We start from the raw sequence: 16,756 nt of genomic DNA, 5'->3' as shown, positions 1-16,756 counted from the left end.
GAGAACGTATTTCAGCCTAGAGCAAACTTTTATAGTCCTATTAACCATTGAAAACAACTACTAATGGAAATTCTGACACAGTTTTAAGGTTAGCTGTGCCTGAAGCATAGGACAAAGCTGTTCTCCACTAAATAAAAATGTAAACATTAAAAAGACATTTTATGTGGATTTTAATGGAACTGGATGCAGACAGCAAGGGTATAATGTAATAAATGAGTAAACCAAGTCTGCAGGATTTAAGGGGAAAAGCTGCATGCCACTGGAAATTCTTGGAATAAACTATGAGGAAACAGCAGAACCTCAGCGTAAGTTATATGAACTTTTAGTTTATTGTGTGTGACTGAAAGCACAACTAACAACATATTTTCTCTGTCATGAAGGGAAATTGTCAACGTAATGCAGCTGAAATGTTAAGAAATATTTTCTACACAGACTTATGATGCAACCTTCTAAATAAAAATACAGCGTTTTCCATTTCTGTAATTTATCCACAGTGTTCCGTCAGTGCTGTGTCAACATGCTATAATGAAAATGCTGACAGTCTTGCGTTAAATATTTAGGGATTTGAATTTAGGCAGTAAAACTCACTATGGGCTGAATGAAAGGTTTCAGTTCAACAGTTAATACAGCCATTTAAAAAAATATGGTTGCTATTTTAAATGGTAAATTCTACTCTCACATATTTGTCCAGTGCTCTTAGCAATTTCATCTGGAGGTGCTTAAGATAGCCAAGGGCAAAACTTGGCCCTAAGAAAGACTCAGACTAGAGAGCAAAGAGGGAGTTAACTGAACAGTTTTAAGGTTACAATATTTCACCAAATGAATTTTGGATTCAAATTTAGACCCTGCTCCTAAATTGCTGAATGGGTTTGTCTGCAATTGACTTAGTTTTTAAAATTATTACTATATTTTTCATATTATCTAAGGGTATGTCTACACTAGCCCCCTAGTTCGAAATAGGGAGGCTAATGTAGGCATTCGAAGTTGCAAATGAAGCCCAGGATTTAAATATTCCGGGCTTTATTTGCATCTTCCCATCCGGGCACCATTTTTAAATCCCCTTAGTCCGAACTAACTGCCCGCGGCTACATGTGGCAGTCAGACGTTAACTCAAACTAAGGACTTAGTTCGAGTTAACGTCTGACTGCCGCGTGTAGCCGCGGGCAGTTAATTCGGATTAAGGGGATTTAAAAATGGTGCCGGACGTTAAGATGCAAATAAAGCCCGGAATATTTAAATCCTGGGCTTCATTTGCAACTTCGAATGCCTACATTAGCCTCCCTAGTTTGAACTAGGGGGCTAGTGTAGACATACCCTAGGAGAGGGAAGTTCATTAGAAAAATACCTTGGTTTTTGCAGTCAAGTCTCTATTGGTAGAGGCCACCAGCAACTTATTAGCCCCTTGGAGTGGGGCATGGCTTTGAAACTCAAGTCATATAATGAATGCCTTCAGTGGCTTCACAGTACTAAACTGAAGGCACAGAGCTCAAAGATGTTATTAAAATATCTTATTTTGTTACATTTGGCAAATACCTGCAAAACCCTGAGACTTTGACTATATCTATTCTACACACCTCTCAGCAGTACCACTGTAAGGTCTCCTGTGTAGCTGCCCCTTGCAGGCCAGAGAAAGCTCTCCTGCCAGCATGATTACACCATACCCCAGGAGCAGCAGTAGCTATGGCAACTGAAGAGCATCTCCCAGCAACATAGCGCTGTCCAGGGCAGCACTTATATCAGTGCTTTTATCAGCACTTTACTGCTATTGGAGACAAAGCCTTACATGAAATTTCCTTCCACAGAACTATGGACTCAAGTTCCAAACTCTCAAATGTAGGGGCCTAATGCAGCAAGTGAATAAGCATTTCCCACTTGCTGACTCCCTATCCTGAAATGGGATTTGGGGAGATTGAGAAGCAATGTCTTTGAGGAGGATCAATAACCTTTTTGCATTTTTTAACAAAACTAGAGCAAGATACTGCTAGGGACCTAACACCAACACACTCTTGCACCAGGCAGGTGGGGAAAGGGTTGTGTCAGCAAAAGAGATGTCTGCAGGGTCTCAAAGACGCGGATGCTGAAGCAAGCGAACAACTCTATCTACAGTAGTTTCTGATGATATTGCTTTCGCCTTTGATCGGTACTAGCAGGCCTCTGAGATTTTTGGCAGCCACAAATTAGCGTTTACACAAAATTTATGATCAAATAGGAAACTCCCTCTTCAAATACCGGAGACAAGAATGAACGACGGGGCAGCAAGGGCTGGGGAAACACGGCAGCCAGCATCAAAGGGGGCCGGCCGGACACACACCCACACCGAAAGGCCCAGGCGCTATGGGGCAGAGGGGGCTCACCTCCCTGACCGCGTTCCGCAGCTTGTCCTGCGTGTCCTCCATCAGCTCCTCCACCTCGCGGAACATCTCGCTCAGACTCGCCTCCTCCCGCCGCGAGCCCGGCTCCGCTCCCACCGCCGCCGTAGGCGCCGCGCGGGCCGCCCCCAGAAGCAAGGGCAGGAGCAGCAGCAGCATTGTCCGTCCTGCGCGGGAGCCGGAGCCCGGCCGCAGCGGCCGCCTGGGCAGAGCAGGCACAAGCGGGCCCCAGGAGCGCCCCGCCGCCTCGCCCTGCCGCATGGCTCTCGCCGCGAGCTGCCCCCGCCTCCGCAGCCCGCCCGCCCCGCCCCAAGCCCGCCCGGCTCAGCCGCCTCTGCGCTATTGGCCGAAAGCAGAGCCCGCGGGAGGGGCCGGGGGCCTGTTCTGGCGGCGGGGGGCTCGGTGCCAGGCTCCGGCAAGCTGCTGGGGGGCAGGAGCCGCGCTGTGCGGGAGAAGGAGCCGAGCCACAGGCCGCTCGGAGGGGAGACGCTGCCCGCCCCCGCCCCATGTGCGAGTTGCCTCCCGCTCCGCGTTGCGGCCCTTGGCGTCAAACGAGACTGTTCTCTCCGGCCGTGCTAGCCCCTCGCCACGCCCTGGTCCCTAGGCTGAGAGCAGTGAGGGCTGCGCTCTGGCTCTGCCCGCCGTGCTCCTGCTGTCCCCTGGCCACAGCGCGGGGGCTGCACATGAGAGAAAAAGACAAATCACGCTGTGACTTTAGGGGGGCTACTTCCAGTGCCCACAGTTAAGCACCTGTGCAAGTTTTCACCTGTTTGGGGCCTGGAAGACAGGGCATGCTAGGAGACCTAGAGGAAGGAATCATTTAAAGCATTATCAATTTTTTCATGAACTCCCAGTTTGAGTGCTTTAGAAGTAAACTTTTTAACTGTCAATATAGTGGTTCAGGTACTGTAGTGAAGGAAGGAGAATTAGCACAGGTGTCTCCAAGTAGGAATGAGATGGGTTTTTTGTCTTCAGTATGTGCAAGCTAGGATCAGGGCGCACAGCAATGAGACCGCTGAGTGCATGCTACAGCTCATGTAGGACCAAAATGACATCCTGAGGAGTATAATCCTGATTGAATAATAGAGACCAGAACCAAAGGCCTCCCATGCGCCACATACAGAAATCTTTTCCCAGCAACTGTCCCTCTACTCTCACACATCACCATTCATGACTGCAAAGGAGCAAGTCTTTGTCCAGCAACTCTTCCTCTACACCCACACACTCACAATCCAGTAATGGTTTCTTCCCATTACTTTCCACTCCCCATGAAGGCAGCTGTGACAGCTGGACATTAGCATAGCAGTGAGGTTTTCAAAGAACCCTTCCCATCCCCTGCCACAAGACATCAATAAAGACAAATGTCATGCATGTTTCCCTGAGTTTTTTATTTTGTGTTAACCCATATTAATCACTCAGTCCTTAACTTTTTGGTTCCATGAGAATGCCTCACTTAGAGGCAAGTAAGCAATCCCAACACACAGAAATGTCAGGCCTCCTCCTTGTCAAAGTGGTTCCTCAGAGCTTCATTGATATTAACAGCCACCCTATGTGCACCTCTGACAGCACAAGCATGTGCACCTCTGACAGTTACCCCTCGTGAAATGAGGAGTAACGGTAGTTGGAACTAGGAAGCCTAGTTCGAACTACCTAGTTCATGCCCCGTGTAGCCGCACTGCACGGGGTTCGAACCAGCGGGGTTTTAAAAATGGCGGCTCCTGCTTATGCAAATGAAGCCCGGGAAATTCAAATCCCGGGCTTCATTTGCAAGTGCGGTATGCCTACATTACCCTCCTAGTTCGAACTAGGAGGGTAGTGTAGACATACCCTCAAATACTAACTACTCCACAAAGATTATCCTAAAATCATCTAGGAGTAAGATTTGTGAAATGATGGTCTGGCACTGGTCTGTTCAAGGACATTATTAATGAAGTAGAATATAATTAACTCACACAAATATTGTTACATAGGCTACAAAGATGTTTTCCCTACTATTACAAAATAGTTAATAAAATATACCTGCTATATACCTGAAATCTGGATGTGCATCGATCTCATTCTTTTACAGCTCATTGGCCAGTCGGGTTTGCTTTTAGGATCTTATATATGTTAAATGGCCAACATTTGCAGTAGTAACAAAGATTATTTTTGCATTGTATCCAGTGCTCTGCTCTGTCTGCTAGACATAGACAGAATGGACAAAGTTGTGGGTCACCACTATGTACTGCAAGACCTATGTATATAACTGCAGGTAAATACGTGATACCTCTGCAATGCATATTCCTGCCAGACCTTGAAAACCTGGGATATCATATTTCCTTTTGATTTGTACAAACTCTGAGGCCTGGTAAAAACTCTTTCCTACCCACATGAGGTTTCAAATGTAAAGAAATTTGGGAGCATCAGCTTTTGAACAACCACAAGTATAACCGTTGTGCTGTACCTTCCAGAACACAGTCAGTCAGGTTATGTGTGTTGTGAAAGTAGAAAGAATTATAATGTAAGAGAAAGATGAATTGTGCTGTAATAATTGAGTAAGTTAAAGGAATACTGTTTGTCTCTCAACAGGAAGAAGAAAATTATGTTAATGTTGTTTGTAGGTATGCAGATCAATGTGCTAGCCAGAGTTAATAGGAAAAGGAACATTAGGTGTTAGGGAGAAAGCAATTGAGAACCAAGTAGATATGGACAGGAGATTGCTGTGTGCTTGATGTGGAAATGAAGATACTTAACTAAGTCTCACACTAATCATGTGAAGTTTTGCCCCTCCTTTTAATCCTGTTAACTTGACTTTTTTGACTGTATAAATCAAGGGGTTTGAACATTTTATGGGGCTCACATTTTCTGGATGCATTGTAGCAGAGCTTTGCTGAATAAACAGAGCGGTCTGACAAATCTGTGAGTCCTGTCTAACTTTGACAATTTGGAGGTTCCACCAAGATGGCAACCGTCTTCGCTGAGGCTGTGTGATCCCTGACTGTCTTGCAGGATGACCGTGGTAGCCGGCACCTGGGCATTTGGCCCGAGCGGTCCTCTGCCAGAATGGAAAGGTGCACAACCACAGCGAAGTCTATACCATCAAACCTGTTGGTTCCTGCTCTGTTCTGGTAGGGATCCCAGGATCTAACATCAGGACTCTGGTCAGGTAATTATTTCTATGTTTTGTCCGGACTGAGGACTGTCTTGTCTCTGTGTCTATCCGTCTTCCCTGTGGTGTGAGTGAGTCTGGGAGCCATCCCTGTCCGGGGACTGGCTGACCAAGGGACTCCTGTCCCCGCAGTCTGTGAGACTGGAATCTGCAGAATCGCAGCCGCACCGAACCTTGGATAAAATCCTTGGAGTGAACGCAAGGGCGATTGAGGCAGTAGCCTGTGGGCTTCTTTTGTGTGTTGCACTGGTCACTGCTCTGACGAACCCAAATTTCCTCCTTGTGTGATTGGTGTATGAAGGCCTCCTGTATGAGTAACTAGACATCTAGGCAGGGATAGTTCCCTAAAGGGACCCTGGCTCAGTTTATATATTTTAGAAAGGTTCCGAACTCCTGTAAATTTCTGGAAAAATGATCTAGATTGACTCTGGGGGGATCCCAAAACTCAGTAGCCACTGTTAGGATCTTGGAACAAAGACCAAGTGGACGTCTTAAAAGACAAACTTGGCCTTCCCAAAACTAAATTGGCTAGAGGAGAGGTAGATTGCTTCATGCAGTGGTGGGACAAGGCAAATCTTAAACGGACTGAATCGAAGCTTACTTCCCTTAAAAATTCTAATTATAAGTAAAAAGCTTTATTGGAAACCTCCTCTCCCACCACCAGACCGAGCGCTTCCCTTTACCCCGTCCTCCGAGAAGACTCAGACCGGTCCCACTTGGAGCTATAAACCCTGGACGCACACGGAGCTCCACTCAATTGTAAAAGGTTTTCCAAAGCCCCAGGAAAACCCTACCAAATTTGCAGAGGAATTTTTGCTAGTGTGCAATGCCTATGAACCCTCTGAAGCAGACCTCCTGCAACTGTGTAAGCTACTTATAACCCCTAGTAAGCAAAAAAAAAAAAAAAAAGGCTCCTGATAGCAAATTGGCCCACCACTGACCATCCTTCTAATTTGCCAGACACTGGACCTGACGCTGCCTACTGGAACAAATGTAAGAATCAAGCTAAGTGCCTGCATGAGGCCATTCCCCAAGTATGAACTCCAAAAACCAACTGGCCGGCCATAGGTTGCTGTAAACAGCAACAGAGAAAAAAAAAAAACCCGGGCAACCATCACACAGACTGACTGACGTTTTTTTTTACAACATTCTGGTATACAGCAACCGGGTGAAAATGGACAGGGCGCCCTGGCGCATGCGTTTGTTAATGGCCTCCTATCTGCTATTAGCAGTATGTTAAAGCAAATAAGTGTTGGATGGGAGGCCAAGACCATGGACAAATTGCAAGCAGTGGCAGAGCATTGCCACTGCACTCTAAAAGGAAAGAGAAGCAGTCCTCACAAAAGTTAATGGCTCTGCAAATACAGCATTATTCAGGGCACGGCAGACAGTACCGGGAATGGGGAGGGTACCAAGAATGGGGATGAGGTCAGAGAAGGGGTCATGGCACCGGGTTTTGGGGATTTAAAGGTTTCAGCTCCGGTCATATCCACCCTGTGGGAACAAGGCATTATTGTCCCCTGTTCCAGCCCCTGTAACACCCCTATCCTCCCAGTTCAAAAAGCTGATGGTAAATCATGGCGGTTTGTTCAGGATCTTCAAGCTATTAACTGCATTGTTGTACCCACCTTTCCTGTAGTCCCTAACCCAGGAACTATTCTGGCTTCTATCCTGCCAGATGCAACTCATTTTACTGTTGTTGATCTGTGTTCTGCTTTCTTTTCTGTCCCGGTTCACCCTAAGTCCCAGTATCTTTTTGCCTTTTCTTACAAGGGGCAGCAGTACATGGACCATGCTTCCCAAGGGGTACACAGAAAGCCCGTCTTACTTTTCCCAAGCATTAGCCAGAAACCTCGTTGACCTGGTCTTCCCCTCTGGGTCCACATTGGTCCAATGTATAAATGATTTACTCCTCTGTTCCCCTTCATTATCTGCCTCAGAAACCAACTCTCTAGTGCTTCTCACTGCCCCCACCTTAGGGTTACCTGTCTACTGTAAACCTTCTACCCTTTTCTGCCACGAGCAATCTGGTTGTGCACTTGGGGTTCTTACTCAGGAGCATGGTGGCAAAAATCGTCCAGTAGCTTATTTCTCTGCCACCTTGGATCCTGTTGCCCAAGGTCTACCCCGCCTGCATGCTGTGGCTGCCGCGGCACGCCTAATTGAAATGTCTGAGTCCCTTGTCCTCCACTCTCCTGTTTCTCTCATGGTCCCTCACTCTATAGAAACTCTCCTGCTACAACGTAATACAGCTCACCTTTCCTCCGCCCGCCTCACTTTTACTGCTTTCGGCTTCGCATATCACCATAAAGCGCTGTTCTCAGTTGAACCCTGCCACTCTCCTTCCTTTGTCCGATGACGGTGAACCCCACGACTGCCTTGCAAGTGTCTGTGCTGTCACCGTCCCATGCCCCGACCTTTCTGATGTCCCTCTCTCTTAACTCCGACCTTGTGTTATTCACTGACGGTTCCTGCTTTCGAGATAGACAAGGTCGTCTCCTTGCATGATATGCTGGGGTATCACTCTCTGAAGCCCTAGAAGCTCCGTCGTTACCTTCTATGACAGCGCAAGTCGCTGAACTAGTTGCCCTAACCCGCATTTGCTTTCTGGCTGAGGGGCGCTCCGCCACCATTTATACTGATTCTCGTTACGCTTTTGGGGTTGTACATTGTATGCAGTTTTACTCCCATCTGCATTAGCTATTGTTAAGTGCCCTGGCCACTCCACAGCAGATACTGATGTTGCTAGGGGTAATGCTGCCATAGAACCTTCCCGAGGTGCGTTTCTCGGTTCCCTTTCTGTTTCTGTACCACCACCGTCCCTTTTTGACCTCACCCTGCTCCAAGACTCTGCCCCAGAAGCAGAAAAAGACTCCTGGATCGCCCAGGGTTGCTCGCTATACCCCGATTCCCTTTGGTGCTCGCCTACTGGTGCCTTTGTGGCCCCCTTTTCACTCTACCCCTCTCTGGCCGTCCTGCTTCACGATGTTTCGCATGTCAAAAAGGAGGGGATGGTCTCTGCTGTAACTAAGGCAGGATGGTAAGCCCCCACATTTCAGCTGTTTTGCGGCCCGCCACTGTCCCGCCTGCACCACTTGCCAAAGCTACAATATTGGCAAACCTGTAAAGGTAGCTCAAGGGTTCTGTACAAATACCTAAGTCATTTTGGTTATGGTATGTTTATTTTCGGATTGGATTGAAACCTTTCCTTGTCGCAAAGCTGATTCACTGTCTGTTGCCAAATGTTTGTTAAATCATATTATGCCTGCCAAAGGAATTCCTGCTACTCTGTCCAGTGACCGGGGTACACATTTCACCGGACAACTTGTGCAGCACCTGGATCGTGTATTACATGTCACGCACCTGCTGCACTGTCCCTACCAACCACAGAGCACAGGTGCAGTTGAAAAAAACGAAGTGGTGTGCAAAAAAATTAAGCTTGCAAAAATTTGTGACTCTGCAGGGTTAAGCTGTCCAGCAGCCTTACCGTTGGCCCTTATGGAAATTCAATCCACCCCATCCCAAAGACATAAATTAAGTCCTTTTGAAATTATTATGGGGCACCCTATGAGAACAATGGCTACCATTACTCCAGTCTCAGACTTGAACTTGACTCACAGTACACTCCTTCAGTACTGCAAGGGACTAATGCAAGCTGTAAGTCACTTCCATTCACAGGTTCAAGCTGCCTGGCAGACGGAACCCACCTCGGATGCCTGCCACACTCTCGAGACAGGTGATTAGGTCTACGTACGACATCACCATCAAACTCGCCTTGGAACCCCAGTGAAATGAGCAGCACCTGATGCAGGCCCTTACCCAGACGGCTGTTAAGCTATCCGGCATAGCAGCATGGATACATGCTTCGCAGTGTAAGAAGGCACCACCCCCAGCAGACCAGTCATCGCCTCAGGACCACGCACACTCAATTTTGACTCCAGAAGAAGACGTAGAGGAACAGCCTGCAATACCTTACAACCTACGTTCACGTAAGGGTTGCCTGAAGCAGATGACAACCAAAAGCAAGGCCCAAGAAGAAGCAGTAGTGAGCCTAGCGCCTGCTGCCTGGTGGACATAAAAACGTGACTGCGGTTCCCTCAGCTGAGGTTGTCAGAACCAAAAAGGGTCTTGCCTTCAACATGTGCCTCTGGTGGGGCCTGTTCCTCAGCCACTGGTGTCTTAAGGTTTGGGGAATCCACAATGACAATTCTTTTGTCCACCAGCAAGTATGGATCGCTCAGACCCTTAATATCTCTAATTGCTGGGTCTGCAGCCACATCCCAGCCCACTCACAAGCTGGTTCCTGCCTTGGCAATCCCACTTAATTCCCCAGGCCTCATCAGAGGACCTCATTCATTTAACAAGACATGGAACAGTAATGACCCTTGGGAAGCAGTGGGAATAAATGTATCTAAATGGTTAAGTGTGGAGGAGAGAAAAGGTCACTGGTGTTGGGTGTGTAATGGGATGGGGCTGAATCTGGGGAGGAGCAGTTGTCTAAGATCGGAGAATGAAATCACTCTCATGCTCCCCCTACAGCCACCCTAGTGAGAACAGTACACTCTTTCAATGCCATGCAAATAACACCACTCCCTGTAAGGAGAATCACCGTGTGCCCTTCAGGGGATATTACTCGTCCTTTGTAGACACCTATATGGCAAAGGGGTGCAACCGACCCTTCCCAGCTTTGATAGGGCATCAGTGGGTCTGCGGGACAAAAGCCTATACCGCGTTACCAGTTAACTGGTCAGGTATCTGTTATCCCGCCCAACTTTTCCCACAATTCCGAGTGTTAAAGTCCTTCCCACGAGAACACCTCCATAATTTTAGGTGAAAAAGAAGGGACTTGTCAGATGCCCAATGGTATGTGAATCACATAAGCCCCTTAACTTGGGAAGAGGCTATTGGTGGTTCCTTTATCCCATTTGGGGGAGTAATACATCATGCAAAAAAGGCTTCTGAGGTTACAAGCAGTAGTTGAAATCATGGCAAATGAAACTGAAGAAAGTTTAAGGGCCCTGGCCAAAGAAACAGGAGCGATCCGACAGGTGGCCCTCCAAAACCGTCAGGCATTGAATATAGTTCTGGCAGCAAAAGGAGGGACCTGTGCTCTCATTGGCAAAGAATGTTGTGTATATATACCTGACAACACCAATGATGTAATAAATCGCGCTAGCCACTAGGAACAGATTGCATACCTTCCCAATGAAGAGCCAAGTTCCCCGTGGAAATGGCTAAGTAACTTGTCCAATTTCTCTGGCATAGGAAACTGGTTGTTTCAGGGAGCCCTGACTATTCTATTTGGGATCTTAATGATTTTTGTATGTTTTCAGTTAATCTCTTGTTGTATCCAAAACTGTGCAAGACATGTCACAGACATGTCCCCTCACCAGAGTGCTAATCTGATGATTTTAAATATCACTGATGAACAGAGAGACAAAAAACAGTTAATGTATGGAACACGGTAATTGTTGGTCATAGGCGTGGCTTGACCAAAAGGAGGGATTGTGAAAGAAAGAATTATAATGTAAGAGATGAATTGTGCTGTAATAATTGAATAAGTTGAAGGAATACTGTTTGTCTCTGAACAGGAAGAAGAAAAGTATGTTAATGTTGTTTGTAGGTATGCAGATCAATGTGCTAGCCAGAGTTAATAGGAAAAGGAACATTAGGGGCTCGTCTACATTGGCCCCTTTTCCGGAAGGGGCATGGTAATTTTTGAAATCGCAATAGGGAAATGCGCGGGGGATTTAAATATCCCCCGCGGCATTTAAATAAAAATGTCCGCCGCTTTTTTCCGGCTTTTAGAAAAGCCGGAAAAGAGCGTCTACACTGGCCCCGATCCTCCGGAAAAAGCGCCCTTTTCCGGAGGATCTTATTCCCACTTTGAAATGATTTTTGTATGTTTTCAGTTAATCTCTTGTTGTATCCAAAACTGTGCAAGACATGTCACAGACATGTCCCCTCACCAGAGTACTAATCTGATGATTTTATATATCACTGATGAACAGAGAGACAAAAAACAGTTAGTGTATGGAACCCAGTAATTGTTGGTCATAGGCGTGGTAGGAAGTAGGAATAAGATCCTCTGGAAAAGGGCGCTTTTTCCGGAGGATCGGGGCCAGTGTAGACGCTCTTTTCCGGCTTTTCTAAAAGCCGGAAAAAAGCGGCGGACATTTTTATTTAAATGCTGCGGGGGATATTTAAATCCCCCGCGCATTTCCCAATTGCTATTTCAAAAATTACCATGCTCCTTCCGGAAAAGGGGCCAATGTAGACGTAGCCTAGGTGTTAGGGAGAAAGCAATTGAGAACCAAGTAGATATGGACAGGAGATTGCTGTGTGCTTGATGTGGAAATGAAGATACTTAACTAAGTCTCACACTAATCATGTGAAGTTTTGCCCCTCCTTTTAATCCTGTTAACTTGACTTTTTTGACTGTATAAATCAAGGGGTTTGAACATTTTATGGGGCTCACATTTTCTGGATGCATTGTAGCAGAGCTTTGCTGAATAAACAGAGCGGTCTGACAAATCTGTGAGTCCTGTCTAACGTTGACAATGTTGTTCAAAGCTACCTCCCGCCCACAAACATACACGCTTTAAAAGTTGTGAGTTGTACCACTGTGGTTCGAAAAACCATAAAGCAGCATTTATTCCTATTCATGGTACATGAGCCTGTGGCCAGAGATGATGGTTTGTGTTACCAGTTGATGCACAAAAGACTGTTTATATCCACTCATGCAAACACTGCGTAACTTATATCTCATTCTCCCAGCACATCTAAGAAGTGCATGTGTTAGTTATGACTGCAGAGGTGATTTAGCTATTATTTGCAGAAATCAGAGTATGCTTATGTGGAACAAGCTTTTTCATGCCCAGGCTTGGATTAATATTGGGACTGATTTGTGGCCAGTATTAGGGATGTTAAAACTGCCTAAAATAGTTAACAGGTTAAATTATATGTTTAACCTGTTAACTATCAGCATGGGGATGCGGGGCTGTTCCGGCCCTGGCGCCACTATGGCCAGTGGAGGCTGTTCCAGTCGAGGTGCAGCCATATGTGGCAGGGACTGCTTCAACCTCCCCAGTCCACCATGGCTGGGGTCCTTTTGGACTAGCCACCGTGGCGGGGTGGGGGGCTGAGGGACTGCTCCTGCTAGCTGTGCTCTCTGGTTAACTGGTTACCCAGTAAGCATATCAGTAAAGTTAATGCTTAGTGGGTAACAGATTAACTGTTTAACTGTTTACATCCCTAGCCCGTATTGTACCAGCATTATGTGATAGCTAGTCAAATAACAGTACTAAGTCAATCTACAAACTGTGCAATTACTCTTTGAATTATTTATTGGAAACACAGATTTTTTTTGTAATCTATGACCAGCCCCAATGATAACTATTAAAGGATTTTAATGAAAAAATAGTCTTTTGAAGTGAAGCATTTTGAAAATCACTGGCAAGGAGCTCATATCTACAATTGGACTGATTCCTACTGAACTTCCACTGCTTCTCTGCTTGGGCAATTGGATGTGTGTATGAATGAGTCCTCTGAATGCAAGTTGCCCCCAGTGTGTGAATGCAAAATTTGCTTAGTAACTTATCCTGATTTTGTTTTGATTCTTTAATAGGATTTTCCTGAAGCAATTGTGGGCACTAAAATCATAACTACCTATCATAACTTCTGGAGTCAGATTGCCTGATTTTCCTCCTCTTTACATTGGTTTTGTATCAGTGTAATGTCATTGAATTCTGTGTAGTTGCTCCTGATTTCAATGTCAGTGAGGAAACCCTGATCCTACATATGTAAATCAAAGAAAGAATACTGCCACATCTTCAAAGAATAGTAATAATAACAGACCATGCTGCTTCTGAATGGCATTAAAACCAGTCTCTGTGCTGGTGAGCCTAAAAACAAGTCTGGCCATGAATGAGTCTGGGGCACAAGTAAAGATGTGTTAATGTGATAAGGAATTACATAAGTTAAAGTTGTTGTTCAACTACATCAGCCATGACACTGTTAACACTTTTTAAATAAATACAAATAAACTGTGTCTGCCAAATACAAATGATAAAGTCATGGGTGGCACGTATCCTAGGCAAAGGAAGGCATTGCTTTCTTAAACTGCCTCACCTGGTCTCACCCATGCTCCATTGGAGTCCCCCAGGCCCACTGCTCCAGGCTGCTGTTGTGATACCAGAGGCAGGGGCAGGCAAATGGGGGGCTGCACCACCTGTCTTCCCAGTGTTAGGGCCTTTCTGGCCATCCAGTGCTCAGGCTGGCAGCTCAACTGCAGGAAAGGCCTTGCTGGTCAGGGGTGCAAGCAGCGTAGCCTCAGGCCTGTGCCATGCGTGATGGCCAGCACTCTGGAGCTCCAGAGCTGGGACAGGCTGGGGTCATGCTGCTCATCAAATCGCTGGAGTTAATGTGTCTACAGATGGAGCGGGCGTCTTGTCTGCACAGCTCCATGAAGCTTTCACATAGGAACTCTTCAATCCTTCTCACAAGAGTTTTGGGAGGCCTGCCTTATTCTGTCCTCCACGATAGGACACTTTTCCACACCAAGCCACCAGTAAGTGGTCTGGTGTCTCACAGACTCATAGACTTTGAGGTCAGAAGGGACCATTATGATCATCTAGTCTGACCCCCTGCACAGTGCAGGCCACAAAATCTCACCCACCCCTCCTAGAATAATCATCTCACCTATATCTCAGATATTGAAGCCTTCAAATACTTTGAAGACCCCAAGATGCAGAGAATCCTCCAGCTGTGATCTGTACCCCATGCTACAGAGGAAAATGAAAAACCTCCAGGGCCTCTGCCAATCTACCATGGAGGAAAATAGCTTCCCGACCCCAAATATGGCGATCAGCTAAACCCTGAGCATGTGGGCAAGACTCACCAGCCAGACACCCAGAAAGTTCTCTATAGTAACTCCTATCATCCCTCCATTGACCTATTTCCCACTGATAATGAATGGTCAATTAGTTGCCAAGATCATGTTATCTCATCAAACCATCCCCTTCATAATCCCATCTAGTTTAATCTTGAAACCAGATAGATCTTTTGCCCCCACTACTTCCCTTGGAAGGCCGTTCCAGAACTTCACTCCTCTAATGGTTAGAAACCTTCGTCTAATCTCAAGTCTAAACTTCCTACTAGACAGCTTATATCCATTTGTTCCTGTGTCCACATTGGTTTTTAGCTTAAATAATTCCTTTCCCTCCCTGGTATTTATCCCTCTAATATATTTAAAGAGTGCAATCATGTCACCCCTCAGCCTTCTTTTGGTTAAGGTAAACAAGCCAAGCTCCTTAAGTCTCCTTTCATAAGACAGGTTTTCCATTCCTCGGATCATCCTAGTGGCCCTTCTTTGTATCTGTTCCAGTTTGAATTCATCCTTCTTAAACATGGGAGACGAGAACTGCACACAGTATTCCAATGCCTTGTATAATGGCACTAACACCTCCTTATCCCTACTGGAAATACCTCGCTTAATACACCCCAAGACCGTATTAGCCTTTTTCACGGCCATGTCACAATGGCGGCTCATAGTCATCCTATAATCAACCAGGACTCCGAGGTCCTTCTCCTCCTCCGTTACTTTCAACTGATGTGTCCCCAGCTTATAACTAAAATTCTTGTTATTAATCCCTAAATGCATAACCTTACACTTCTCACTATTAAATTTCATCCTATTGCTATCACTCCAATTTACAAGATCATCCAGATCTTCCTGTATGATATCCCGATCCTTTTCTGAATTGGCAATAGCTCCCAACTTTGTGTCATCCGCAACTTTTATCAGGACACTTCCACTTTTGGTGCCAAAATCAGCAATAAAAAGATTAAATAAAATTGGCCCCAAAACTGTTCCCTGAGGAACTCCGCTAGTAACCTTCCTCCAACCTGACAGTTCACCTTTCAATATTACCCGCTGTAGTCTTCCCTTTAACCAGTTGCTTATCCATCTCTCAATTTTCATATTAATCTCTATCTTTTCCAATTTAACCAATAATTCCCCATGTGGTACTGTATCAAATGCTTTACTAAATTCGAGGTATTCGATCCACTGCATTTCCTTTATCTAAAATAATCTGTTACTTTCTCAAAAAAGGAGATCAGGTTGGTTTGGCACGATCTACCTTTTGTAAAACCATGTTGTAATTGGTCCCAATTTCCATTAGCCTCAATGTATCTAACTACTTTCTCCTTCAACATTTTTTCCAAGATCTTGCAGACTACAGATGTCAAACTAACAGGCCTATAGTTACCCGGGTCGCTTTTTTTCCCTTTCTTAAAAATAGGCACTATATTAGCAATTCTCCAGTCAAATGGTACAACCCCTGAGTTTAGAGATTTATTAAAAATTTTTGCTAATGGACTTGCAATTTCATGTGCCAGTTCCTTTAATATTCTTGGATGAAGATTATCTGGGCCCCCCGATTTACTCCCATTAAGCTGTTCAAGTTTGGCTTCTACCTCGGATATGGTGATATCTACCTCCACATCCTTAGTCCCATTTGTTATGTTACCATTATCCCTAAGCTCTTCATTAGCCTCATTAAAGACTGAAGCAAAGTATTTGTTTAGATATTGGGCCATTCCTAGATTATCCTTAACCTCCACTCCATCCTTAGTAATTAGCGGTCCTACTTCTTCTTTTTTTTTTTCCTATTTAAATGACTATAAAACCTTTTACTATTGGTTTTAATTCCCTTTGCAAGGTCCAACTCTACCTGACTTTTAGCCTCTCACTTTGTCCCTACATGCTCTAACCTCAATAAGGTAGCTTTTTTTACTGATCCCTCCCATTTTCCACTCCTTATATGCTTTCTGCTTTTTCTTAATCACCTCTCTGAGATTCTTGCTCATCCAGCTTGGTCTAACACACCTGCCTATAAATTTTTTCCCTTTTCTTGGGATACAGGCTTCCGACAGCTTCTGCAACTTTAACTTAAAATAATTCCAGGCCTCCTCCACCTTCCTCCACCTCAAGATCCATAATTTCTTTAGTCCAATCAACTTCCCTAACTAATTTCCTTAATTTATTAAAGTTAGCCCTTTTGAAATCAAAACCCTAGTCGCAGATTTATTTTTGTTTATCCTTCCATTTAATTTGAACTGAATTAGCTCATGATCACTCGAGCCAAGGTTGTCCCCTACAACCATTTCATCTATGAGGTCCTCGCTACTCACCAAAACCAAATCTAAAATAGCATCCCCCCCTTGTTGGTTCAGC

The 16,756-nt window shown here is 45.4% G+C and overlaps 1 protein-coding gene across 1 annotated transcript in view; it reads right to left on the bottom strand.

Moving 5' to 3' along the window:
* Positions 1-2,665, bottom strand: part of DKK3 (dickkopf Wnt signaling pathway inhibitor 3) — a 61,184-nt gene extending 58,519 nt beyond the window's left edge. Inside the window, exon 1 of the mRNA XM_075927903.2 lies at positions 2,355-2,665. Within this exon, the coding sequence (XP_075784018.2) occupies positions 2,355-2,630 (276 nt within the window). The 5' untranslated portion in view covers positions 2,631-2,665. The remainder of the gene's footprint in view (positions 1-2,354) is intronic.
* Positions 2,666-16,756: the final 14,091 nt, after the last annotated feature.

This window comes from Pelodiscus sinensis, chromosome 5 (genome assembly GCF_052426305.1).
Source record: "Pelodiscus sinensis isolate ZL-2025 chromosome 5, ASM5242630v1, whole genome shotgun sequence".
Taxonomy (NCBI): Eukaryota; Metazoa; Chordata; order Testudines; family Trionychidae; genus Pelodiscus; species Pelodiscus sinensis.
This window is presented reverse-complemented; position numbering and strand designations above follow the sequence as displayed.